Genomic DNA, 27,150 nt, shown 5'->3' on the forward strand with positions numbered 1-27,150 from the left:
TTTTTTATTGATTGGTGATTTGCAGTAGCTGATAATAGAGATAAAGTATTTTCAGTAAATAGAAATGGGGTTTACTTTTATGGGCCCTTATTTGAAAAATTTGATAATTCATATAGTATTATTTCGACGCTCCTGAATTTGATATTTTGAATAAAACTACCGGTTTAATATTTTTTAATAACTTTATTTTTATCATTATAGCATTTTTTATAACTTAACTTTAATGTTAAGTGTAATATAATTACATATTAGCTATCAGGGTATAATAATAATAATGTTGTTTATTATTGTAGATATTTCTAAATGTATTAAATATTTAATTTAACTTTTTGTTTAAATAATTTCTACTTTTTCTTTTAAAATTTACCATGCGTAATTTTTGTACGATTATTTAATATTTTAAACTTTTTTTTATGACAAATACTAAAAAAACAAATGTTAATAAATTAGAATATTTTATTAGTCTACGAAGACTAAAGATAAAAATACGATTTTTGATTATTAAAAAGATGTGAAATATAATTTATTTGGATATTGATTCGTTATTGATAATGCATTTCAGTAAATAAATAATCAACTTTGTATGTTAAATTTAGACATAAGTTTAATATTTTAGTTATTTAATAGCTACTTAAGTATTTTAAATTATATATTTTTGGTCGTTTTTAATTTTGTAGCGAAGACTGTTTAAGAATTTAGTTGTGGGAAAGCAAATTAACAGAGTTACGCGAATAAGACAGATAATCTAAGAAGAATTTAAAAGGTTTGAAATCTTCACAACTTATTGCATTTTAATAGAAGAACACCATGATCTTGTGAGTCTTCTTAAACAACACTGGTGTATCCATCGTCATTATCTTTTTCATAAATAACATCCTTATTTTCAAGTGTTTGTATTTTCATATCTTCAATGTTATTTGTTCTTTTTGGTAAAGGTGGGGCTGGACTTTTTGGCACTCGATTTGGAAATACCAAACTTACATTTGTCCTTCTATAGAATTCCATCTCTTCATAGTTATTAGCCATCATATAACTTAAACCACTATCAGATGAAAACCGTCTGATAGGAGCTGTTGGTGCTTTAAGACTATAACTAGAAATAATCAAAATTTAGTTTTTAATAAATGTAGCGGTAGAGAGACAGACCTATTTTCAACTGATGGCTCCTTTAGAGGATTTTTCGTATTCATTTGATAATATCCACTGTCTTCGACTTCAATCTGCTTGCTGGATCTTAGTAACCATGGGTTATATCGAATTAAGAAAAACATCCCGATCATACCAAGAAAAATTGAAACCACAATGCTTCCAACGAAGATACCAATTGCCATTGGCTTGTCTTTTGTTCTTAACCAAGTTATATCATTTCCCCCGTCATTTCCATTCACAGCACTGAAGTAAGACTTGCAGTTAAATGGTGATACAAGTTGTGTGCCATTTTTGATGAGACAGAAAGTATAGGATTGGTTAACAATGAGTTCTTCAACAAGCAACGATACATGAAGTTCGTTCTGACAGGCTACACCAAGATCTCCTATTAGCCCAATACTCGCGCCATATTCGTCTAAACTCGTTTGTTCTTTAAACCAGATGACAGCAAGATCATCGGAAGGATCTTCAAAGACCAGCCTTACACTAGTTTCACTGATTGGAGTGATTTTAAAGTGCCCATCTGGAGGCGAGAGTTCAATGGAGCTTGAAGGATAATTCGTAGATCGAAGTTCGTGCTTTGCGCACTCTATAATTATTGAATTTGCTGATAAAGTTGTAACTTGAGGTGAGGAAGTCGTACTACTCGATTGTAGTGTTGTTGTTTCTAAGGGAATTGGAGTTTCATCTTCACATCTGTTTAAGTTAACCTGATCGAGTAGCTTTCCAGCCAGTTGTGGTGGCGTACTGCATTTTGAATTTTCTCCAAAGCATTCAGGACAATTTTTGAAAACTCTCGAAAGATGTTCTAACTTACATGTACAATCCCAAGGATTATTATGGAGATTGAAACGTCGCTGAAAATTGATCGTTGATAAATATTCGCCTGCAAGTCTTTTCAACTGATTATCTTGCAAGCTGACTAAAATAGCCGTCTGATTCATAACAAAGTCAAAGCTTCCGTCAGCTATTCTGGAAATATTGCATGAATTCAATTTTAATGTTGAAAGTTGTTTTAAATGATTGAAAGTATCCGCATTAATGTATTCTCCGAAATTGCTTCCATCAAAAACGATTGTCTGTAGCTGAGGAAAGCCTTCTCCGTGAAGCCATGGTCCAGGATCGATGGCAGTATTACTTCCATCTTTTATCACTAGTTTTTTTAAGGTTCCCATCATAGGTTTAAGGAATGCATTCCCTGAGAAATGGTCTACTTTATTGACCAACGTAAATGATTCAATATCTTTCAAGCCTAGGAATGTGTTTTCGTTAAGTGTTGAAATCTCAACATCGTATAGCTTTAGTTCCTGAACGTAAGCAACACCCGGCTGATTAAATGTGCCATTGTGTATTCCAATTAGCTTACTGGAAGATATTTGAATGGACTTGAGATAAAAAGATCCTTCTAACCAATTGCTTTGAAGTTCATCTTCAGGAAATATCCCTTTGGATATATGAAGTATAATCAAAGTACAACTTGCTCGAGATAGGTAGTTGTTAAGATGGGTCATGTTGCCATGGCAGGTAACAGCACATTTTTCAGATATACATTCCAGTTCGGTTTCTGTAAATGATTGAATGGACCGAGATGGTCGAGATTGAGAACTGTGAAATTGAAAAATTATGTAAATGGTAGATATTTAAAGATTTTAGCAATTTTACTCATTTTGAAGCATTTCTTTTTTAGCAGCTTTAAGTGTTTCGTAGTAGTTTCGGCTTCTGAAATTTCCAAATATCAGTAACAATGCAAAACCAACCATGCCGAAACCTATAGTATATTTCCGCCAGCTAGAAATACAAAGTTGATTACATATTGAGCAAACTGACTATATTCGTAAATATTCAAATTATTCCCTTAGGAAACTGAGTACAAACAATTTTTCTAAAAAATTTCACCAAAAATATTTGCTTTGATTTCAGAATACAAATTCTTTGATATTCTTAAACAGGAGTGTTGGAACGTAATGTCTTATTTCTTTTTGTTGAAAAGTGAGTTTTACGATTTATCGACAAACGTAGCAAGTTGAAACATACAATTTTCTTAATCATAACGTGGTCTTTCATGTGAAAGTAACAGACACTATCTTAAAGCTAATGTGATTTTTGTATTAAATTAACTTCTCTTTTTCGGACAAAATGCTGATACTTGATAGTTTAGTTCTAGTTCCTATCTACCGTAAATACATAAACGCACTCTTAATTATTTAACGTATAAGTATATATACAAAAAATGAAAAACCAATATTTTATAACACCTTTGCTTAACTACTGTTTTTATCTTTAAAAAGAAAGTTCTTGACATTCACTTACTTAATATTTCTAGTTAATTCTGGCAGATGAAACATTTTCATTTTACTTTCAATTTTGTAGAAGGTGATAGTCTGAATTGGTTCTTGTTGAACACAATAATTATCTAAGTCCCGATTGGAAATCCATAATATATATTATAATTGTTTGATATAAAATATGAATTTTATTTAAGAATAGTAAACTTTCTATGATGACTGCTGCACTGAGACTGAATAAATTCAAAGAAATAAAACTAATTTAATTTGATATCCAGTTGATGTTGAATGTATTTATTTTATTTGAATAGCTTGTTCAGATAAAATGGTTATATCTACAATAATTAATAAGGTTTCGGTTTTGATTGGATATATCTTTTTGTTGTTCCACTTGAGAAGTGTGTACAATACATTTTACTAAGTGATTGAAAGCTGATATTGATTTTTAATATTTTCTGTAGGATTTAGAATGCCAATTTTTTAAAAATTGCTTTCTTTATGGTTAAAACCAATACTCTTGTGAGGACCTGAAAGATTGATATGATGCAAAGTTTTGAATATCTATATCTTTTTAGTACAATAGCATTATCATTGCAAAAAACATAAATTTTATATAAAGTTCAATATCAGCTCTGAATACAATCGGAAAAGTTACCGAAAACAAATGATTTGAGATGTTAAGTTCAGCTCAGCAATAGTTTATTTATATTAATGATATTATTAAATTGTAATTTAATTAATTAATTAATTTATTATTTCATAAAAATTTCACATATTTTGATGACATGGGTATTTATTTAATTAACAATATCGACAAAATTATCTTAACTTAGGTTCTAAAAATAATAAAAGTCATTAAGAAAGTTGAAATGTTTCAAGTAGAGTTTTGTTTGAACTTTATTAAAAGAAATCCTATGGAAGTAATTATAGATTTTAGTTTTGAATACAGTTTTTACGAATAAGAAACAATAGTTTAGCTTAGATAGTTCAAGTTCAAGTTAAAGTTGCAATTAAACATGAATTATGTTCGTTTAAGACGTGTTTAAATATAAAGACTAGTTTCTGTTTGATTATTTTGATTCCTTGGTACTTCCAGCGTTCTCGCAAGTTTTACTGAATTATCTTCTTTTGATGTGTGTGGAATTTCTGGTAAGGGGTCATTTGATGAACGTTTACGCTTGAACGGAACTTCTGCATATCGGACTTTTGATGAAGGTTGATGAGCCGGAATTATTTCGTAAATATTTACATTTTCCGTATTCATATAGCTTTGAATGCTTTCCAAACTATTGTCCGACACAGAAGAAAGGCGTTGAAACGGAAACCTAAATGGACATGATTAATATTAATTAACTTTGAAACCCTTTTAAAGGTGTATTTTTTATTTTCTCACCCTCTTAGTCTATTTTTTGCTAGCTGCTCTTCCATCAATTTGAAGTGTTGGAGAGTCTTATCCTCTGGAAAGATAATTATGTTAGATGTATCACTTTTCTGCATTGCAACTCGTTTACTTCCCTTGATAAGTGAAGGCTTGTGCTTAAGTAGGATAAAAGCACTGAAAATGCCCAAAAATATAAACAGAATACTCCCAATGATCATTATGCCGATCCCTGTGGCTTTCATATTTTTAGTTAACCAAGCGTTGTACTTTACATCTAAGTTACCGTCAATATGAACTGATTGACACGAAAATGGTGAAACGGTCAGGTGATCCTTAAGAATCAAACAGAAAGTGTAAGACAAATCAGGCAAAAGATGGTTGATGGTGGTAATGTGCTCCACCCGACCATAACAACCAAGTCCATATTCATTGTGATTTGTTTCCATTTTGTAAAACTGAAGTGTAACCTTGTTGAACCATAATACTCCGTATGTTTCATTCACATGCTTCCTAATGACGATATCCACTTCTGACATCTTTTTCCTTACTATGTCAAACATTGTGTTAGGCCAATGAATGGACAAATGCTCAGTTTCTTGTTTTTCATTGTCCTTGTGGCACTCCAGTTCGTGAGTGGTTGCATAGGTGTTAAAGTTTGAAGCCGTGGGAGGTGGAAGTGATTTAGTTGTGAGGACTCTAGTTGGTGTGGATGTCGTCGTTTTAGCACTTGGAGTTCCTACCGCGTTATTCCAACTTCCTCCAGATAAATGGTTAGGAGCTGTAGGCGCAATTGTAGTTGGACATACTTTTTCACTTGAAACTAATGCATTTTTGATATTCCCACAATGGACCTTTTGATCCTGAAAAGCCAGAAGGACAGTCATTTCTCTTTGAAGATCACATGTACATTCCCATGGGTTGCCATTCAGGTGCAAGGTAAGTGCTTTGGTAAGGTTTCTCCAACCAAAAATGTTCCTTTCAATAACTAACAGCCTGTTATTTGATAAATCCAATATCTTCAATGTGACGACAATACCATTGAAAATTGACTCAGGCAAAGAAGTTATTGCTGAGTGAGACAGGTTGAGCTTCTGCACTACCGATAGCTGGTTAAAGCATCCTGTCGTAAGTTCTCCTCCAAAATTGTTATAGCTCAAGTCAATATCTTCCAAATTATTCAAAAGAGCATTACTTCCTGTGAGGTTTTTAACTTTTATCAAACCAGTTTGCAAAGTCAGATTTTTGATCTGATACTTAACATTTTCCAGCAAAATATCACTAACAGTTTCTAGTTTCGGATTGGTCTGTATCAAAGTGAAACTAGTGAATTGTTGACTGACATTTTCGAAAATTCCTTTTTCAATGTGTTTGAGTTTCAAGTTTTCCAAATGAACTGCTATAAGAGTTTGGCTCTCAAAAGCCCCCGGATCTATTTGCTCAATATCTGAAGATTGAATTGATAAGTAACTAACTCTATCACAAATCGAACCGAGAAACTTTTTTGTAAGAGTTTTTCGAGGAAAGTGGTAGTTGATGAGGTAAAGCTCGCTAATTAATGTGCATTCCTTAACCTGAACAAAAAAAAAGAATTATTAAAGCTACAGAAGTTTCTCGAAATACTACATTATGCTCACGTCAACAGCGTTGATATTCCGTTGGATGGTTGATGATTCTCCGTTTGAACAAATAAATTTGCACTGAAATCTCTGGCACTGTCCTTCAGGTTTAGTTATTTTTATTGTAGATTGAAAGTGACTGTAAAATTAATAATTGTGTTATATCTTTATGGACAAATAAAATCATTTGATTAAAGCGAAGCTTACTTCTAGTAAACGCAAATAATAAAATGTTTGCAAAAATTCTATGCTGTCAAAATTGACTTTTTTAATTTGTCTACATTTTGATAAACAAATTTATTCCGTTGCAATTTGGACCTTACAATTGTTTGTTTTAAAATAAATAAGTCTCATTATTTCTAAAATGTTTTTAAGTAATTGGTAGTTTAACAGAAATATTGTTAAATAGATATCACTGATAACATCGTATTTATCAAAAAATATGTCAGCACACTTTTATTGGTTTTATCGCTACAAGACTGCATTATTTTATTGACAAATTCACATAATTACAGATAAATATCTTTTTATCATTGATTCTAACTTCATTAAGCACTTTATTTAGAAGAGTTTGGGGTTTTCTAAGAATCAATAACTCCCGTCATGTCACTGCTTTGATAACAAACCGAACAGCTGAACTAATCATACCTTATGTTTGGGTGAATTTCGTAGAGATCCTTTGAATTTTCTGCGAGCAGCTTGATGCTGTAGCCTCTTTGGCTTAACATTAATATTGCCAACTGAATTATTGTTATCAAATGCATTTCGCCTAGTTGCATAGCTGTTATCTCATATTTTATCAAATTGATTCTTAATAATATTAATGCTACGTTGAAGAACAATAATAATAGATTTGTTTATAATAGCGTTGATACTTCACTCCTTTCTGTCTGGCAGAAGACTAATCAGTTAGCTATCAAAATTGAGTTAGCCAGGATTACACTTCTGATAAAAAAAAATTGTTGATAAATCATTTTGAGATAGTAAAACAGACTACAATGATGAAGTATTAAGCCTAAGAACAATAATTTCGACATGATAGCCTATGTAGACTTTCACACTACTTTTTTATATATCTACCCTTAAACAAGAAAATTTATAGCCTAGGTTATGAATGAAACACTTCAATTTGAAGTTGACCTGTTTTGGGTTTTGGGGATTTAATTTTACTCCTATAATGTTTATTTGGTTATCTATGTTATGAATAAGTGTGCAGGTATATGTTTTAGTTTAACTTCATTCTATGACTTGACTCTATGGTACGAAAAATTAACCTTGGGGCTATAGATTGGTCCTTGTACAAGAACCGTAATGTAAGGTTTATTTTAGTTTGTTATATAAAATTGTAAGGAGCATCATTTTTGCTTACAAACAAAATCGATTTCAAGTTTTCAGAAAACCGTATGGTTCTGTAAGGAGTTAAGTCTTAAAGTCTTTCAACTATTCATTTATTGTAGTTTGCTGAAATTAAAAAATAACCAAAATGCATATTTCACAAAGTATTTCATTTACACGTTCTGAATTATTTTTTTTATTTTTTGTTTGCAATATCCTTTCTCGATCTTCTCGCAGCTATCTGTTTATTATTTTGTTTCACAAGGTTTCAAGGTTCTTACAAGTCTACATTTTTATTTGTTATTTATTTCACAATATCGCAAAGCATGCCAACGCTGCACTACCACCGTACTGCATTGTTTTCTAAATACTAATTTATTATATTTTACTTAAAATGTATTCCTTTTTACTTTTCAAAAGATTATAACTAATTTGAACATCAAATATCTTAAAAGCGAAATCTATCAAACAAAATTAGAATAAATATTACAACTAATAATATTTAATATAAATCTTAAATTAAAATTTTAAAAGAATACAAAAAAAAAAACTAATCAGTAAAAATAGCTTATAATAGGAATAATTATTAGTTTTTACGTTAGTAAAAATGGCTTATACAGAAATAGGCAAGTGTAATTTTTATTTTTAGAGTAGAAGTTGGCAATCGCTTAAAAATAAATACAAACTAGTTAATAGACAGTTACTACAATTATACATGTATATTGTTTTTGCTTGCTAACCTTAAGTACTAACAACTAAACTTTATTTTTATAATTACAAATCATATCTATTTTACAATTATTTTGTTTTGCTCTGTTTTTTGTTTTATTGTTGTTTTATATTTTGTGCTTTAATTCGATTTCAATACCTTCGTTGGTACTTGCAAAAGTCAATTATTATATTTTTTTTTATTTTACTTGTTTAAAAATTAATACTGATTGTGAAGTTTGAAAACGAAATTGCGCTTGAAGAAGGTAGGTACCTACATGTTGACATCATAGGAAACAACTATGGACTTAAATCGAATATATTATCTTAAAAATATGGAATTTTTAGTGTTATTTCTTTTTTTTATTAAATTTTTTTGTTTGTTTTTTTTTTTATTATCATTATGAATTTAAATAAAATCTCTGAAATAAATTAAATTATTACGATAAATATAAAATATTACAAATAATAAAATCTGCTCTACAAAATAATATATTTAATATATAATAAATTTTGTTCGTCTTGTTCATCTTATTTACACGTGTGCTCCTCGAGAACTTTCACACAAATATCACATTTAACCTGGCAACACCAATGGAATTTGCAGTTACATCTTTCTCGAACTACAATATTTTTTGTGTTGTAGCCTCGACCACAGCAAAGAATTCCGCAACCATCCAAACCTGACGAAGTTTTGTTGCAGATTCGGCCATGGGTTCCTGTCAAAGATAAGCAAATGTTAGAACCTCAAAAACTGCACGAAATTAACGAAACCATAAAAAGAAAACAAATTTTACCTGGCCATTGGAGTTGTCTATTATTTCGACACCAATCTGGGCTCTCATCCAAGTACACCAAATCATGGGCAGTGGGGACCTTGAATTGGGGATCTTTGACTTGCAAACGACCACGTTTGTTTAATTTCACCTCTGTAGCTTCGTCATATCTTTCGCGCAGATAGTCACCTAAGTGCAGAACCATTTGGTTAAAATGTCGGTAATATAGGGCGTTTTGTGTACACTCACCAATTTCTCGTATTGATGACAACTGTTGCCAGCATGTTATGAGGCTACAGGATCCGGAAACTCCATGGCATTTGCAAGTTATACGAGTCTTTTTGATAACGGCCTGGAAATTTGAAATAAAATATTTTTTTTTTAATACAATTTTCGTCATCCACGAAATAAAAAATCTCGCTTTTCATGCAATGTAGGTTTCTTTATCTTTGAGTTTTTAAAAATATTAAGGAGACATTTATTTAACTGAATTAATATTTTTGATTGCTGCATTTCATTCATGGAAATAATAATCTATATCTATACTAATTTTATGAATGCGAAAGTAATTCTGTCTGTCTGTCTGTCTGTTACTCAATCACGCCTTAACTACTAAACCAATATGCATGAAATTTGGTATGGAGATATTTTGATACCCGAGAAAGGACATAGGCTACTTTTTACCCCGGGAAAATGACGGATTCCCATGGGAAAATTCATGTGAGCCGATCGCTTTTTTTTTATTCCCATGGGAAAAATTAATTTCCATTGAATTGGATCGCTTTCACTTCTATCTTAACAAAGATTTGAATAATATTTGGAAAAAAATTTGTATTGCGGGAAAACAACATCACATCACCCAAAACACCCGAACGGGCACACACGTTGTGGGACGCATGCAAATTACAGAGAAATTCTGCAAATATTTTATTAGTCACGTAAATTTAATTGTTTCTTTAAAACTTAATAAATAGAGATTCTTAATTCTTTGAAATTATCAGGGGTCTCATGAGATTGAAGGTTGGTGTTCCAGTCCTGTTAATGAGAAATCATGACGCACCAAAGTTATGTAACGATACAAGGATACAGATTACTCACCTAGGACGAAATATTATAAATGCTATATTCCGCAAACCGATAATTCCAACCGATTTGTCGTTTCAGTTTAAAAGAGTGCAGTTTCTTCTGAAAGCAGCATTTGTAATAACAATAAATAAAGCTTAGGAGCAAATGCTGAAAGTCACAGGTGTAAATTTGGAAACAAAAACTGCTTTTCGCATTATATGTAGCGTGCTTACGAGTCTTAAATCCGCAAAATTTTTACGTTTTTGCCAAGGAAGGAAGAAGGAAGAATTTTTCTTAAAATGTACTAACCTAACCTAACCTATGACAATCACACATAGTATGGCCTCATCCCATTTCGACACAATTAAACATACGTACAAAAAAGTACAGCTCAGGTTTTTTCATACTAATATCAAAAAAAACTCTCTAATGCGGACGAAGTCGCGGGTAAAAGCTAGTAATAAATAATTTTTAAACATTCACGGATTTTTTAAATAAATAGACGGAGACAGTTTTTTTTTATAGATTTTTTCGTATTCTTAACTAGCTGCCATATCATAAAGTATGAAAAAGACAGAGAAGGTCCTCAGAACTCAATTCATGAGGATTAGTTCATGATCAGGAAATCTTTGTACTCAAACAATTCTTTGTAACAAAATAAGTATTCTCTGATAAATGTCATATTGGACCGATCCGTTTCTGTTCAAATTGAAATATTTGACTAAATGATTATTTAAGAAATTATCTTGTTTTCTTGCTAACCGAATCGAAAATTTTACCGCAGTGCTTTGCTGTCGAATAAAAAATTAGAAAACAATTGCGAACACCCGTTTCACATTTTTTTCATGAAACTATTTGCGAAGTTGCCCCTATAATTACTTAAGCCGGCATGTATCGGGTGAGGTTTTCATTTTCAAAGTACATTAACAGTGTTTTCGGAAGCTTCCCCGATATTTGTATCCGAACGGTTGATCATAGAAAATGTCTTAAGCTTTGTACAAATTGGAGAAAATTGTCCTTCTATCGGTTAAATAAAATGAGGTGATTAGAAGCATTTTGACTATGTCTAAAACTGATCAAATAAATCTAAAATATTTATCCTTTTTGCAAGTTTTAGCTATCAATTGATATGTCAACAAGCTATGAAATTAATTCTTTTAAAACTTGATGTATAAAACACTATTAAAGATTTTAGATTATTTATTATAATTCTGGTTCTTCAACACATTTTTAAAGTCTTCAAAACTCTTACCAATTGGCTTATTATTTCTTAACCATTTTCGCCTAAACTCAATTAAAGTTTAGCTTTTACCCAACATAACTAAATGCAATTCTTCAACAAGTTCTATAATTTTGAAGCATTTTCGAAAATAATCATTATTAAAGTGAAAAAAGTTTATCGATTTAAAACCAGTAAAAATATTTTAACTTTTGCACCTGCTTTTTAATAAATTATAAGCTATGGAGCATGTAGCTATGTAAAAATAAAACAAATATTATTTTGTGATCTGAGCCAAAAGTATGTAAATCAGCCGCGATTTATTTCTATCTTTAATATTTTTCCTTTTTAACTTTTTTTATTGATAAAAAATATTTTTTTAAAAGTTAATTATCAAGTAAATTTAAATATATTAAGCAATTTTCGATTTACACGGTTGTCAACCAAAAACTTGCAGTTAATATTCGCATAAGCATACATACGATACCATGAAATCCATAAGGCAATAAATTATTACTTTTTCGGCCGGCAGTCATTTAAATCTGTTTAATATCGCATGACGATATTGATAAAATTCTTTATTATTTTTATTTATTTTAATTAAAATATTCAAATTATTTTTTTTTACCTGGCAGACTGTTTAACTGCCAAAGGAAACGTGATAAAATTGAGATAAAATTACAAATTTACATTTATGTCTATGCAATCGCCACAGCAAAATCTCATAAATCTTTTATTCGATATATTTGTATAGCTATAAGAACAGAGAGTATACCCAAACCCATGGTGGTGCGTGGTGTGGTGGCCTGGTCTCACTTAGTTCAGCAGACAAGGCCGGATCACAAAGCTGAAGCAATTAGGAGTCGAAAACACACAAGCTCCCGAAGGCTTGTGTAGTAATTGCAATAATATCTGACCATACAACGCAACAAGCTGGCATATCAGTTAATCAATGGGTCTTTGGTTAGTCGGAGGAGGTGGTAGAAATAGTCAACAGGTTTTGCAGTTGGATCATTAGTTGGTGGTAATTTTAGCTGGAGGGAGTGGAAGAGACTCTTAAGCTAATGAGTTCGCGATAAATATTATTTTCGGTCTTAGTTGCAGGACAAAAAGAACATTGCTTTAGAATGGTTAACTTAACCACTTTCCTAACCTGATTATAAATGAGGTTAACATCGATATTATTAAGGCGGAAATCGAAAACAAGAAAATGTTTTAAAAAATATTTATTTTATTAGAAGAAAGGGAATAGCACTTTTTTTAAAGAATATTTTTCACAAAGTATTAATAGTGCCAAGAGTGTATTTTAACTTCTAAAGAAGGATCCAGAAAGTTTCTTTTTTAAATGTATATTTTCCTTGTTGCCAAAAAATACAAGAAACGCTTTTATATTCCATCCACTAACCATTGCTTTAGCATTACTTTATATGAAAATGTAACATATCTATCTTCATACATATTTTTAATCTGCAAAGCCTTAAAATTTTCACCTCAAAGAAGCCAAGATTAATTCCTTGAATTCATTATTGTGACAGCTTAAACCGCTTGAGGTTATTATTTGTATAAACACTTTGAAATCGTCGCTCGTTGTTGTCCTAACTTCTTCTTTGATGAGAACTTTTAATGGAAAACTTTTTAACAAAAACATCAGGAGCTTCGTTCATCGACCACCATAGTAAAACCAAAAAACCGAAAAACCAAAAACGCCAACAAAAACCAAAAATTAAAAACACACAAAACAACAGCTTATGACAGCAATAAATGGGGGATAAAATTCAACGATAAATGAGACACGATTTGTTTAACTTTATAACATCTACCGTTAGCTGCTCCTGCGATTCTTTTCGTTTTTGTTGATGATGTTGAAGCTTGAAGGACGAAAACGAAAACGTTTTAGAGTGTAAATTGAAAAGAGAATTCTGGCTTTTTACAATATTGTATGGGAATGCCTCCTGCCACTGACAAAAACCGTCATAAATTCTGAAGGTTTATAGGTACTTATTGGCAGAGACGCGATGGGTATGGGGCGAGGGATATTGAGCGCAGGACATTACCAGAAAACACCATGCCATAATTTTAAGCGACACATCAAATTTTCTATATGTATGTATAAAACACCTAAAACTTGTCCTTCCTGTCAAAACATTCAGAAACTTAGAAGAGTCAACCAAAAACAACAACAACACCAAAAACAAGACTCATATTAAGGCGAAATCGACGACGATGTTTATGTTTTTCTTGAGAAAACATCATCGTAAGCTTATTTTTACTATTTGTGCAAAGCTCTTTGGAATCACGTAAAATATGAGAAACAAGTCAGTTATGGTGGCGGTGAGACGGTGGCGGTGACGGTGACTCTGACTGTGAGTACAATCTGTTTCCATTCACGTAAAAACTTCCTTCCAGCAGCGTTCCGGTCTCCGTAACCATCGTCGTCACCACGCCGTCGTTCACCAGCGGGTTTTGGCATATTAGATGCGGTTGTTGGTCTTGGTCGTAACCCCAGTCATTTTCATCTTTAATGTTTCCTATTTCTTTTCTGCAAACTAAATGGCAACAAGAGGAGGTTTCCCTTTTGCATTGCATTTCTTTTCAGTTTATTTTTGAAGCCAAAGTAAGAGATATGTCACAAATTGGAACGACGACGAGTCGCTGTCCTTTGAGTCCTTTATCGTTTTCGTTTGTTGTCGACTGCACGAGGTTATTCCCCAGCAGGAAGAGCCATAAGAAGAAAAAAAGCTAACAATAAAATTATTCGATTGGCATGGTGCGATTGGGCCAACTGATTGAGTTTTCCGGATAACACGACTCCGAAACAAAACAAAACACAACTTACCACAAATTTTCAATATTCCTTAAATAAAAAAGGTTACAGGATACACCTATACATATGTAGGTACATAACTATGAGACAGACAATCTACATTATACTGCACAAACAGGAGCAGCAATTTGGCGACAGCTTTTATCGGGTTTTTAGTTTTGCGGTGCAATATTTGAAGGTATCGACGATATGGACGTGTTTTGGCAAAGTTTTGCGAAATTTTGCAGGGTGATTGTCTTGATGCCTTGATGTTTCACTGTTTTTTTTTTTATTTTTAGAGTTTGAACAAAATGATTTGCGAGATGTTTCTTATTGGTAAAAATTGCAGAAAGGGTACCTAAGAGTATTGCTGTCAGATAAACAATACTGCATACTTATATTATTTTAAAAATGATTCCATTGATATTTGTTGTCCCCATCCAACTGAAAGTACTCTTACCAACAATTTTAAATAACTTGGTTTCCTTAAGTAAGGAACACATTTGAGCTTTATACATTCCTTAACTGAAAATATTATTTCAGTTTTCTATTCTATCACTTTCACGTTTCTTCGACTTCTTATTTAATGCAAAATGTATGCTATAGTGCTATAGGGTTACATCCTTTGCCCGCTTTTATTTTCAATTCTTCTAAACAAGTTTGTATGAACAAATTATTAAATGCTCGTTAAAAACTAAGATAATGTTTCTTGAAAAACTGCTGAAAAGCTTAACGCAATCTACTTTAAAAACAATTATTATTTACGTCTTAATGAAACTGTTTTAAATATAATTTGTTCATCGTTTACGTAAAATATATTGCATCAGTGCTCATTGAAGTTCTACTTTTACCAATATCATGCAAAAATAATTTATCAATTCGCTATCATTTAGCGATAAATCTTTGTGAATCAAAATATTAAATTTTATATATGTATGTATTCATAAAGCTCAAAAAATAAACTCACTCTTCGGCCAGCTTCGTTATTGTGCAGATTCATTAAACTTCGTGCTTTCATTGACATCATATTTTTTAATCGACCAGGGCCAGCACCGCCTCCATTCCCAAGTACACCCATCATGTTGTTTCCAACGTTTCCCATGCTGTTAACAGCTCGCTGGTTTTTCTTCTTCTTGCCACCGCTGCCACTGCCGCCTCCACCTCCACCACCGTACATGGATGCGGCGTAGTGATCCAAATTGAAAACCTTAGAATTTAATATCTCCCGGTTGATTTTTTCCTGTTCAATGGACAAAGGGCAAAATAATTAGGATGTGCGGCAAAAGTTGCACACTCATAATATGAATAAAAAAAGTTACAGAGGATACAACTTTTTAATTTAAAAATCGAGTCTCCTGTGCCTTTGACTGTGAGTGACGAAGTGCACAGAGCAAACAAGAACACCATCATCACAGTATAGGTAGCTGTGCCTGATGGAGTAATTCCTACTTACTGGAATTGCCTGCTCCACCTGGGTTCTAATGTGATGTGATGGTTCGTGCTAATAAAAAAGTTGTCGCCCTTACCTGTAATTCGAGCATTTCCTTCTCCTGTAATTTCGAATTGAGAATCTCCTTTGTTATCCTTTCTTGCAATTCCAATAAATCTTCTGGCTTGAAACGGCTGCCCATTTCCGTGCTGTCTTCTTCCCGCTCCGTGTTGTCCTTGTTGACTGACGAACTGTAAGACGAAGATCCTGTAAAGGAACTACTGCTGCTGCCATTTTTACTATCACTATCGACATTGACAGTTATATTGGCATGCCCATCTTGTGAGGTACGTAGTGTTGTTGACGTTGTACCGTTTTGTTGCTCTGCTGCCGCCGACGACGATAACGATGACGATGACAAGGGGGCTGCTCTACCAGCACCAGAAACAGCATCTGTTGCTGTGATATTTTTTCTATCCGACAGGTGAGAAGGGTAGGGCTGTAATGGGGGCGGCGGCAGTGATTTGTCCTGGGATTTTTCATCATTCTTCACCCGAGGTCCTGATGCCAGACCGCGGGTGCCACGTTTACGTTCTTTTTCTCTGATGTCGATGAAATCTTGAGAGAACCTATATGGCAGGAAACAAGGATAAGGACATAATGAAAGTATGCTTTATTAAAAATATATAAAGGTTTTATCATGCATTACTCAAACGGTGGTGCTGGAGATGGTGGAAAATATTATACTCGTATACTTTTTCCTATGTGGAGCTGAAAATTCTTTGAGAACAATTTATCGTCTGTTCGTCATGATATTAATCAGAAATTGCCATATAAAAATAGTTACAACGTGGATTGAAGGGTGTTTTGTAACAATTTTCCCGATGATAAAATACCGACACCCACATTAGATTCCTCTCGTACCTTACATACAGGTAATATCTATGTTGTGGAGCGGGATGGAAAGGAATGGGCACCCTCAGGGGTATATTAAGGATACGACTTTAGGTACCTATTTTATAGACTTTTTGATGATAAGGGAAAAGAGTAATAAATTGTTAAGAGTGTTTTTATAAGATATCTGGCTCTATATTAGGTACAAAGGAATACCCATGTAAAACATGTTTTCGCTAAATTATGTTTCAAAAGAAATTTATTAGCTTTTAAAGGTTATTTTTGCTTTCTATTATGTTAACAAATAAAATCATGCTTCATGTCTGTTTCATTTAAATCATTAAAAAGTATAAATAAAACTATGATGTCGTAGTTTGCTAATTTAAATACAAATATTTACACTGTCCTACAATTTAAAACTTTTATTGATATTTTTTAATACTTGAATATATTGAAGCTTTATAATTTGTACATATTTTCTAAAGTTTTATAGTCAAGTTAAGTTTTGAAATTCATAGTATTTTCTTTTCTCAATTTTTACATAAGAACATAACTATACTTGGGTACCTATAACCTTACTCCTTGTATAAAGTCAACAAAGAAGAAGTATCAGTAGGTAAATCTAAACATTAACTTAAGTTTTCTGAATTTTACCCTCACCAACGTTTACTCTTATATTTCAAAAACTTAAGTAGTTTTGACAGTATACAAACAATCGCTGCTATATATAACCAGTCATATACTAATAAAATATACAAAATAACTTTCAAAACAAAAATATTTCCCAAGGAAATAGTCTTTCCTCATATACACATAGATTAACATGTACTGTTCATATAAAGTATAAAAGAGATTGCGTGTTCTTAAATTTGCATAAAAAGGTACAACAACCTCTGAGCTTTGACTCTGGGCAAAAGAGAATATACGCTCAATCAATTCATAAAAAAACAACATCTAAAGTTAGAATAACATATGGCCTTATACTCTATTGAGATCCTTTCCTTTTTCTAATGTATACAGCCCTATAAATATATACATATACACAGGGTAAACAAAATACACGCTAACCAACCTTTGCGCCAAATAATTCCTTTTCCTCTTTCGAATGTTTAGTTAACAGGATCAAAGATTTTGCAGCAGGGATAGAAATACCAGAGATTTTTTTACAACAGAGCCATTCTTAGAAACAGGACCTATCCAACTAAAGTTGTACCATCATAAATTCCTGCCATCCCAGCTCATTCATGCTGCCAACATAACAAAGGCGGTTTTTTTCTCAGCTGTCCTATTCACATAATATTATGTAACTATAAGTTACGTTTTCACTCAAAACCCCTAGGTACTTAAAATGTTCCAGAAATACTTCCAAACGAAAGTTAGAAAGAGAAAAAGCTTTATCCTTGATTCTCTCATAAAACGAAGATAAAATTCAACACGATTCAAATTCATTCAACAGGAATACAGAGAGCCTGGACATAATTCTCTCTGTTCTGTGTGTTCGTCGACTGTTATATTCCTAAAACGAAGGACTCGTGAAAGATATCCTTACTATTTGCTTGAGCTCCTGATAACGTGTACTTCATACGCGCTTCTGTACAAATTGTATAGAGATGAATTATTGTGCATGTGCAGTGTTTTATAGTGCAACTTGTCTAGACTTACAGGAGCAGATATATCTACCATATATTCTATAAACAGGACTCTCGTAAAAATGTGTACTACCTACAAGGATGATAGTCCTTACTTGGTGTGTTTTCCATACATGAAAACAGGTGTTGCATTTTTGTTGGAAATGACGTTAGGAATTATTTCACTATGTAGCATTGAGCAATGAGCATGAGTAGAAAAATTTCACTTTCTCATTTGTGTATAGAATTAAAGAGAGGAGAATTATCCTTTTCATAAGGACAGCTTGGTATAGGTACTCTGGTTGTTGGTGGCTCTTGGATAAGGAAAGTCCTACTCGTTATTTTCTGTTTTTGACTCTTTTTTGTTATAAGAACTCTCAAAAAGAATGGTATTTTTATTTCTAAATGTTTTCTTTACCAGGCGAAAAGAACATTCAGTATGGATGCTGTTCCTTCTTCTTCTAAGGACATTGAAAAGTTAGCCTTATATATGAGAATTAAGGAGACATTTTTGGATAATGTAGGTAGAAATTTTGTTCTCAGATAGTGTAGTTTTAGCAAATTGCTTCTCTTTTTTTGATTATTTGAAATTGTTGTGATGTTTGTTGTTATTTTAAGCTCTTTTCATATAGGTATGTTATAGGTTTGATGATATAAAAATTGGTTTACTTTATGTCCACATTATTTTTCAAAAACAAGTTATTTCCTTGGAGAGTTGTGAGAAGAAATAATATTTTTAAATTTTTTGAAAATAATAGTTTTTAAAGATAAATTTGTGGAGTTATTATTGTTTAATTTTACTACAGAAGAAATTTCTCACAATGCAATATTGCTATCGATTTCAATTAAATTAGCATAAACCTAAAAAACTAATTGTTTTACGTACATAAATCAAAAACCTATACAAATATTTGTCAGCTTTTTTTTATAACAAACGGGCACTCAAGGATTTATTAATACCCTTAACATGTTTAAAGTTTAAACACAGTGCGAACTTAAGGAAAATATGGACAAATTAAAGATTACCGATGCACATTAGTCTTAAAGTTTTGAATATCAAAATGATAAGGAAAAACAGAGCTTGGTAAATCATTCCACGTTCTCGATGTGCGGTTAAAAAGAAGAATCTCTATACTTGACAATAAGTCCGAAATTGAGCATTCCTAGAAGTACGAGTATTACAGCTAAATTGTTTGAGGGCGGCTAATTCGACAGAATACTTTTTATAAAAATATCGGTAGAACAACGAAAGGCATGAACCATTGCGGCGGTGTTCAAGTGACGTAATTGTTTCGGTTATAGTTCTATTGCCTATCATTTTCAATGCTCTTTTTTGGATCCCGTCCAAAATACTTAAACTTGTGCTAGGGAAACCTGCCCAAATATGCGAGTCATATTCAAGTTTTGGACAAACGAACGCTTTGTTAATTACAGCCAGATCAGAAGGGGTGACCAATTTTTTGCACCGTCGGAGAAATCCTAACCACCTAGCAGCATTTTTGACAATATCGAATATGTGATCATTAGATAAGAGGTGATCTGTAATATATATACCGAGTTCTGAAAGTTGATTAGTTTACTAGATGAACGTGCCGCTCATGGTTAGTGGCATCGGGGGTGGGTTACGCTTTAAAGGCAGGAGACAGCATTGAGTTTTCGAAGCATTAAGGCTCGAGCGTTTTATCAATAAGAAATGATTTCACCTGCATCATTATTGTATGGAAGAATGAATAACATTTTTGACTTCTACAGTTTTTAGCAGAAATCAATTTGGCAATTTTTTGCAAGAACATAAAACCTAAAAATAAATAAAACTATAAATTGTCAATATTATTTTCCGACTCGAACATCTTGAGTGTTCAAGACCAATAACGTTTTGACTTCGAAAATATTGTGTCTTACTCAAAATTGTATTGCAAATGAAAATACTTCTAAAAATTGGTAAAAATGAATGAGAATGATGAGAACGAAAAAAAAAACATTGTTGTTAACATTTGGTATTTTTCTTACAAAAGTCTAATAGACCATTTTAAGTTTAAACATTCCAAAAATAAAATGAATAAGGTAGCGAAACAGTCCGTATAGAACTAGGGCCTAGTGTATTACAACTCTCAATCATTTGAGGGATAGACAATTATATGCCGAATTTGAACGGCTTTTTATGACAAGAATTACTTTTGGAGGATTTGTAAATTCCTCGCAAGAGGCAGTACACTTGAAAACAAATAATTTAGGTGGCGCAGGGAGTTATTAAAACCGAGACTTCTAGCATAACAGTCTTACCATCATGCCACGGGCACTACACTTGCCAAAATACCATACTTAAAAATAGACTAAAGCTTCAATTACTGATTAGAAAATAAACACTTTAATTTTGTATTTAAAAAAATTTGCTCAAAAAAATTATAAATATCTCTTTGCTTTATAAACTAAATTAAAAAAAGATAAAAATTTGTATCAATTTTTCTCTAAGTTGACTTTAAAAAAGAACCAATATTGTCCCTACTTTTTCTTGGCATAATTCAAGAGAAACTAATTGTTCCTTATTGTAAAAATAGAATTCAAAACGCATTTCTGTTTATAAATAACGTTAAAAAAATAAATTTACCTTCATAAATAAATGTAGGCACCTATGTACAACATTGGACATGTGTGGAATTGACTCATATTATTTATCTCACGACTATGAAATTGAATGCTTGACCAATTAAATTCTAACAGAATGCCACTGTCACTTACAAATTACACAAATCTAACACAACGTCAATCTGACGTCAAGGCGACTCATTACGATTCCTTGAGAGAAGTAGCATTTCAATTAAATTGGTCACATTTCAATGAACCAATGATGCATGCGTTTCTCAATAGACGACAGGCAAAATGTCAATCGCTTCCAGCAAAATGTTCTTGGGTCGTGCCCGACATTACACATCCAACATTCAACAAGTCTTCATCCACAAAAGTACCTATACCTATTGTAGCATACATTACATTACACAGATGAAGACTAATCAATTACTATAGAGTGAATCCATTTTACTGACAGCCCGAATATAAATCACAAACTATAGGACTTGTAGACCGTAAAATTATATTTTATGTTTTTTTCCTTTCTTGTTTATTGCCCCTTTCTACGCAATAGATATATATTTTTATTTTTCATCTTCGGTCGAGTGGTGGAAGGTGATGAAGACTAGACCAAACTTTGAGTCTGAGCACTCAAATATAGTTAAAAGTTATGATTTAAATCCATTGGCTGATGGATATTTTCGACCGAATATGATGGATGTGTCCTTTTTTGCTCACTTAAACTTAACCACGCGGAATAATAATTTATTCACCCCTCGGATAATAACAAGGATTATTTTTTCCCTCAAATATAAACACAAACACGCATAGGTACACATACCTATCCATATACGAATAACGAATTTCGCCAGAGGAGTTAAGTCGAATTATTTAAATTTCTGAAACAATAACTCCGTATATAGATTGGAAGTGCTTGTAAACGATTGCATATTTTCGGGCTTGAATAATTTTGCACTTGACAACGGACAATGGAGTTGTGGCCTGATACTCCCCCTCCTCACTACTTATACTTATACAGTATTATTTCCCATCATCGTATCACTTTCAATTTTGGAGTACGCCGAGCCACCCCGCAAAACCACCGCACCGACACAAAAACAAAGCAAAAGGACGTAACTTAAAAAAAGTGGAAAATTGTAACAACCACACGACCACAGAAGTGAACAATCTCATTATGTAAATACGAGCATCCTCTGTTGTCGTCATAAAAAAGTGTTGCCGTATTTTTAAATTTAAACATGTACTTCACAACGAACTTGTAAATATTCTTGTAAGCTTTGGAAAAGTTTTGTTTTCTCTCTAAAAATCAAATCATTTACATTCGTCTGCCAACCTTTTTGTTAATGTTTATATGCAAAAAGATGAGTTGAAGCTCTTTACTCACTTTTCTGAGAACCTTCTTAGAGTGGTATGCAAACGAATTACAAATGCCGAGATCGATCTCAAGCTGTGAGTTCGAACTCAAAGTGTTCAGATCTATCTCTCGATGAAAGCTCTATGTGAGAAAGTTCTAGTTTTGATATGCAAAAAGATGAGCAAACGCTTGATTGCATGAGATCGATCTCACAAATTGTTGGGAAGGGGTTTCTCTTACTCAGTTGATAAACAACTATCAAAATCGCGAGTTTCTGAATAATTTTGATACAAATCGTGTTTATAAAATAGACGATGTTAAATTGGTGAAGGTTTTCGAAAATTGTATAGATTTTGTGAAACATGTATGCAATAATTGACAGATGAGTTTTTTGACCCAACCCTTGAAACACGTGGTGGTGCTTTCACTCATCAAGAAAAAATGAGGATTTTTCTGCCGTACGTAGAAGATCCTGGATTTCAAAGTGGTGTTGGTGAAGACATTGGTGTCAATCAATCAACGATATCTAGGGTGGTATAGCAAGTCGCAACAAAAATTGCAAGCCGTGCAACTGATTGGATCATATTTCCACACACTTCTGAAGAAATAGAAGAAGTGTAAAGGTTATGGAGCAGTAAGTATGAGTTTCTTTACGCGATTGGTGCTCTGGATTGCAAACAGGTGCGTATAAGGAATCCACTCTATCACCACGAGAAATACGTTAACCGTAGGCTACGTGCAACGCGGATGAAAAATGTACAAGCATCAAAATAAGCCATTCTTTTTCAAAGTCCTTAAGAATTTTGTTTCTTATTTTTTTTAAATCTATTATGCTTTTTAAGCAGGACTTAATATTTGCAACTTTTTTAGTATGTTTTTTTTTCACTTATGTCTCGCCAAATTTGTTTTTAAATGCTTCTATGATTTTAAGAATAGCATCTCTTTTTATTGCCTTTAAAACTGGAAACTGCGACTTTACCATTAAAACTTTAATTAGTTTCATTTACTACAAATTCACTAAGATTCAGCATTATTCTTTATAATTACACTTTCATTTTCCCTTTCAGAATGCATTTTTCCTTCTTGGCTCAACTGACCGCACAGTTTTAACTAATGCAAGTGCATACAAAGAGCTTTGAGATCATTCTCATATCACTGAGTCAGAACTGTATAGAGAGTGAACTCGTTTTTTTGCATATGAAACTGAGTCCGAGTCTGCTCGATCGATCTCACATGCGAGTTCAAGCTCGTCAGCTCTAACTCTGAGAACTTTCTCATCTTTTACCATATGACCCATTGTCTCTTATTGTTTCCAAAAGGATAATTCAGAGTAAGTAAAACCCATTCATGGAGGTCAACGTGGCGTTTGTGAAACATTTAGTAACAATTAAATTGTGACAAATTTAAGGTGGTAACTGACGATAAGAACTTTTCATGACAAGAATTACTCTTGAAGGATTTGTCAATTCGTCCCAAGAGGCAGTAGCCGCGAATTTTTTTTAATTAAGGCGGCACAGGCAGGGATTGAACCCAGGACCACTTGCATGACAGTTCAACGCACTTACCATACCGCTGCGGGTACTACTTTACTTTACTTTACTTTCTGACAACATTACACGCACACAGGATTGGTTAAGAGTTGTAAGTCACTTGGGTCTGGTTCTCCATGGAATGTTGCGCCACCGAATTTATTTTATTTATTAAACTGACGATAAGCTGAGGTGGAGTCCCAACTTATCTTTTACAATTGTTTATTATTTTGTACCTTCAATAACGATTTCACGCTTGATTATCTCATACGTGAAGTAAAACGAAAAATATTTTTAATCAAAACAATAACTTACTGATGTGGCAACACTTTGCCAAGGAAATATTTTTATTTGGCATCCTCTCTTCTGTCTGTTATCCTGTCGTTTGTTTGTTTGTTTGTTTCCGTTGTTGTTGCAGCCAGAGCCCCCCATCAACTTATTCAGTGGAAGAAACAAACAAAACAACATCACAAAATAAAATAAAAGGCTGCTGTAATTACACATAACAACCCTCCATTATAACCTTTGGGGTAAAATCAAATAAAGTGTATTACAGGACGCAAGCGAAAATTGCTTAGGTCAATGTTGTTTGTTTGTGCTCGTTGACTTGATAGTAGGAAGTACATTTACTTATATACACATAATAGTGGGGGCAAGGATTCGCACCCAGCTATAGCCGTACATGTTATTTTGTACAATTTACATAATGGATTAGGTCAGCCGTCTCGAGAAGCTGAAATACGTAAGTCCAAACACACACAAGAACACCCCGTTCTATGGGTTGACGGGGTTGGCGATGGCTTGTCGGCTTGTCGCCCCACCCAATCATCAGATTTTCTAGAAAGGTGCAAAGATCCCTTTTGGGATTTGGGAGTGGCACGGTTTGGTTTGATGGCGAAACCCCGGAAGGCTGTAAGGCCATATGGCGGCAGTCTCGTTTTCCATATTCCAGGCGATAAATTGATTACGTTAAGCGCAATGGTATGGTGTTACTGAACGTGTGCTCATTGTGAAGGGCTTTTATATTCTGCTCGCACTCACACTCACACTTGCACTCAAACTTTGATTTACTTACTTGTAAGCATATTCCAAGTCATCGCCGCATCCACCCCACGCCCAGTCGTCGTGCAATTGCCTGGGGCGGGAACCACGTGAGCAGCCACACGATGCCAGCTGTCCATCGCGGCAAGCGCGCGCTATGAAGCTGGTAACAGTTGCTGAAGCCAATGCGTGAATGAATGCCATTTCGGGAGATCCTAGAAAGTAGAGAAAGAGTTTAAATTAGTTGTAGTTAATACATATACCGTTATTTTTTTGGATTTTGGGGAGTTTTTGTTCTTTGCATAGAATAAAGAATATTAAATTGAATTCCAAGACTTGTGTTTATCATTAAAATATTATGCATTTTAACAAATCTCTTAAATATCATAACTTATCCTTTATTTATTGTTTAAAAAGTAAAAAAAATATGTTGTTCTTAATAATTTGGTAAATTAAAAAAATATAAAGTTGCATGCAAATTATTAGTGTCAAAATGGGTAATTCTGAATATTTGTCATTGCATATGAAACAATAAAATTTGTTGAATTTAACAGGTAATTTAAAAAAACTCTTATTTTGCAATAAACAAATATGAATTCATAAAGGATTTGTATTCACTGATTTTAAAATCTGGAGAAGTATTAAACCCACACGATAGATTATATTTTTGCAGCTAAAATGTCTCAAGGCAAAAATGATGTTGCTCCTCTTTTTTAAATGTCATCAGCGAAAAACTTAAAACTAGTTTTTGAAAATTCAATTTTTATTAAAAGTACATACAAAAAAGAGTTTACATTTAAACTTTCTTTACATTTCTTAACAAGATCTATGGACCTATATTTTCTCAGCTTTCCACCGCCATCTGTTTCGTGTTAATTTATTTAAAAAGTCATCATATAATACGAAGTTAATTAATTAATTAACTATTATTATATTCCAAGTCTTATTGTTTCTTAAACAAAGCACTAATACTAAGCTTCAGGTTACACAAATAACATCACCATTATTCCAGTTCATTAGCAACGTTAAATTCAATTAAAAAGTACGCTACGATAAAATCAGGAAGACCCCTCCTCCTTTTAATTGTACACAAGTAATTCCGTTCACAGTCATCTGCTTCCAGAAGTACACATTTAATAGGTACTTTCTTTTTTGTTTTTGTTTTTGTTCTTGTTGTTCTTTTATATTTTATGTTTGTGATCTGTTGTATAAATCCTTTCGACCTTAAATAAACGATGAAGTGGGACATTGGGCCACCACCAGCACCAGCACCAATCTGGCCCTCAACATACAATTGAATTGGAGTGTGCTCCATAAGGTAACCATGGCATCATCAAGCGCAGCGCACACCACACAGCATTAAGCTAAGGCAACGCAAGCCAAGCCAAGCAAAGACCCAACAACACGACTGTTGCTCAAGGATATTTTTATTAACATCCTTCCGCTACTCCGACTCCCCAGAAAAGGAGCAGCAGTTTCGATGGCAAAAAGTTTCCCTATTTTTTTCTTTAACCACCCCACCACCGACCGCACCATACCGCATCAACTGGCCTATAGGTATATGTATCTCGATCTCGTATAGGAGATACCCCCAAGGAGAGTTTTCATTCATTCAATTTTTGTGAGTGTTGAGTGAAGAAGTGAGAGTATACAAAAATGGGGTTGGATGGAATGGATGTTTTGATGGGTTCTGGATTCTGGGTTATGGTCTTAGTTTTGGGTTAGAGAATAACCAACTCAGTATAATGGTTGTTATCCTTTTCTCCAATAACCATAAGAGGATTACTTCCGCTTCAACAATTTAAACATGACATTCAAAGTGATGCGCTCATTTGAAGTTTTTGCATTCTTATGTATTCTCTCATTTCTCAGTATTTACATTTTTAAATGCAGTTACGTTTTGGTATGTGTATAACTCGTATAAACTTCTTTTAAATGACTCTTTGCCAAACTCTTGGTGAGCATAGTTTTTATCAAAAAGATTAGATGATGTTGTGTTTTTAAATCAGGACTTCAAAACATGGACCAAATTGTGTAACGGAGTCAATACGTTGCTTTGCTCCTTTAGACCTTTTTAATTGAATCGACTCAACATAAGTCTCAACCTTTAATATAATCAAAGCAAGATGAGGGAAGTTCGAGATGTTCAAATCTTCATTAGTTTCTTAATCTGTTTGCATATTGCTATTCACAGAACAAGATAGAAGTCATAATACAGCGCACCCCATCAGCAAGAAAATCCACAAACAATACCCGAACAACCCGTATGTCATCAAAATCAATTTTGTTTCCTTGAGTATTCCTGATGCTCTCATCAGAAGTAATCCATCAATGCCGAGTCGAAGTAAT

General features: G+C 33.0%; 3 protein-coding genes across 3 annotated transcripts in view; all 3 read right to left on the reverse strand.

Annotated features, from left to right (window-relative positions):
* Positions 1–549: 549 nt before the first annotated feature.
* LOC129951800 (uncharacterized) lies at positions 550–4,107 on the reverse strand. The gene is made up of 3 exons (XM_056064120.1): positions 3,460–4,107; positions 1,147–2,937; positions 550–1,087 (listed from the first exon to the last, which is right to left on the reverse strand). Exons 2-3 carry the CDS (start codon positions 2,658–2,660, stop codon positions 826–828), a joined length of 1,776 nt encoding a protein of 591 aa, XP_055920095.1. The 5' UTR covers positions 2,661–2,937; positions 3,460–4,107; the 3' UTR covers positions 550–825.
* A 331-nt stretch (positions 4,108–4,438) lies between these two features.
* Positions 4,439–7,667, reverse strand: LOC129952869 (leucine-rich repeat transmembrane protein FLRT2-like). The gene is made up of 4 exons (XM_056065785.1): positions 7,080–7,667; positions 6,450–6,570; positions 4,828–6,386; positions 4,439–4,759 (listed from the first exon to the last, which is right to left on the reverse strand). Exons 1-4 carry the CDS (start codon positions 7,208–7,210, stop codon positions 4,477–4,479), a joined length of 2,094 nt encoding a protein of 697 aa, XP_055921760.1. The 5' UTR covers positions 7,211–7,667; the 3' UTR covers positions 4,439–4,476.
* A 254-nt stretch (positions 7,668–7,921) lies between these two features.
* LOC129949169 (protein Wnt-5) overlaps positions 7,922–27,150 on the reverse strand; it is a 109,159-nt gene continuing 89,930 nt past the window's right edge. The window contains exons 5-10 of the mRNA XM_056060453.1: positions 24,836–25,016; positions 15,864–16,395; positions 15,305–15,577; positions 9,500–9,602; positions 9,272–9,439; positions 7,922–9,193 (exon numbers count right to left, since the gene is read on the reverse strand). Of these exons, the coding sequence (XP_055916428.1) occupies positions 9,006–9,193; positions 9,272–9,439; positions 9,500–9,602; positions 15,305–15,577; positions 15,864–16,395; positions 24,836–25,016 (1,445 nt within the window). The 3' untranslated portion in view covers positions 7,922–9,005. The remainder of the gene's footprint in view (positions 9,194–9,271; positions 9,440–9,499; positions 9,603–15,304; positions 15,578–15,863; positions 16,396–24,835; positions 25,017–27,150) is intronic.

Source organism: Eupeodes corollae, chromosome 3 (genome assembly GCF_945859685.1).
Source record: "Eupeodes corollae chromosome 3, idEupCoro1.1, whole genome shotgun sequence".
Taxonomy (NCBI): domain Eukaryota; kingdom Metazoa; phylum Arthropoda; class Insecta; order Diptera; family Syrphidae; genus Eupeodes; species Eupeodes corollae.

Coding starts and splice junctions, on each gene's coding strand:
- LOC129952869 (XM_056065785.1), bottom strand. CDS start 7,210: ATGCAACTAGGCGAAATGCATTTGATAACAATAATTCAGTTGGCAATA. Junction 6,571..7,079: donor GAAATTCACCCAAACATAAG/GTATGATTAGTT, acceptor TTAATTTTACAG/TCACTTTCAATCTACAATAA. Junction 6,387..6,449: donor GGAATATCAACGCTGTTGAC/GTGAGCATAATG, acceptor TTTTTTGTTCAG/GTTAAGGAATGCACATTAAT.
- LOC129951800 (XM_056064120.1), bottom strand. CDS start 2,660: ATGACCCATCTTAACAACTACCTATCTCGAGCAAGTTGTACTTTGATT. Junction 1,088..1,146: donor GAGCCATCAGTTGAAAATAG/GTCTGTCTCTCT, acceptor TTCTAGTTATAG/TCTTAAAGCACCAACAGCTC.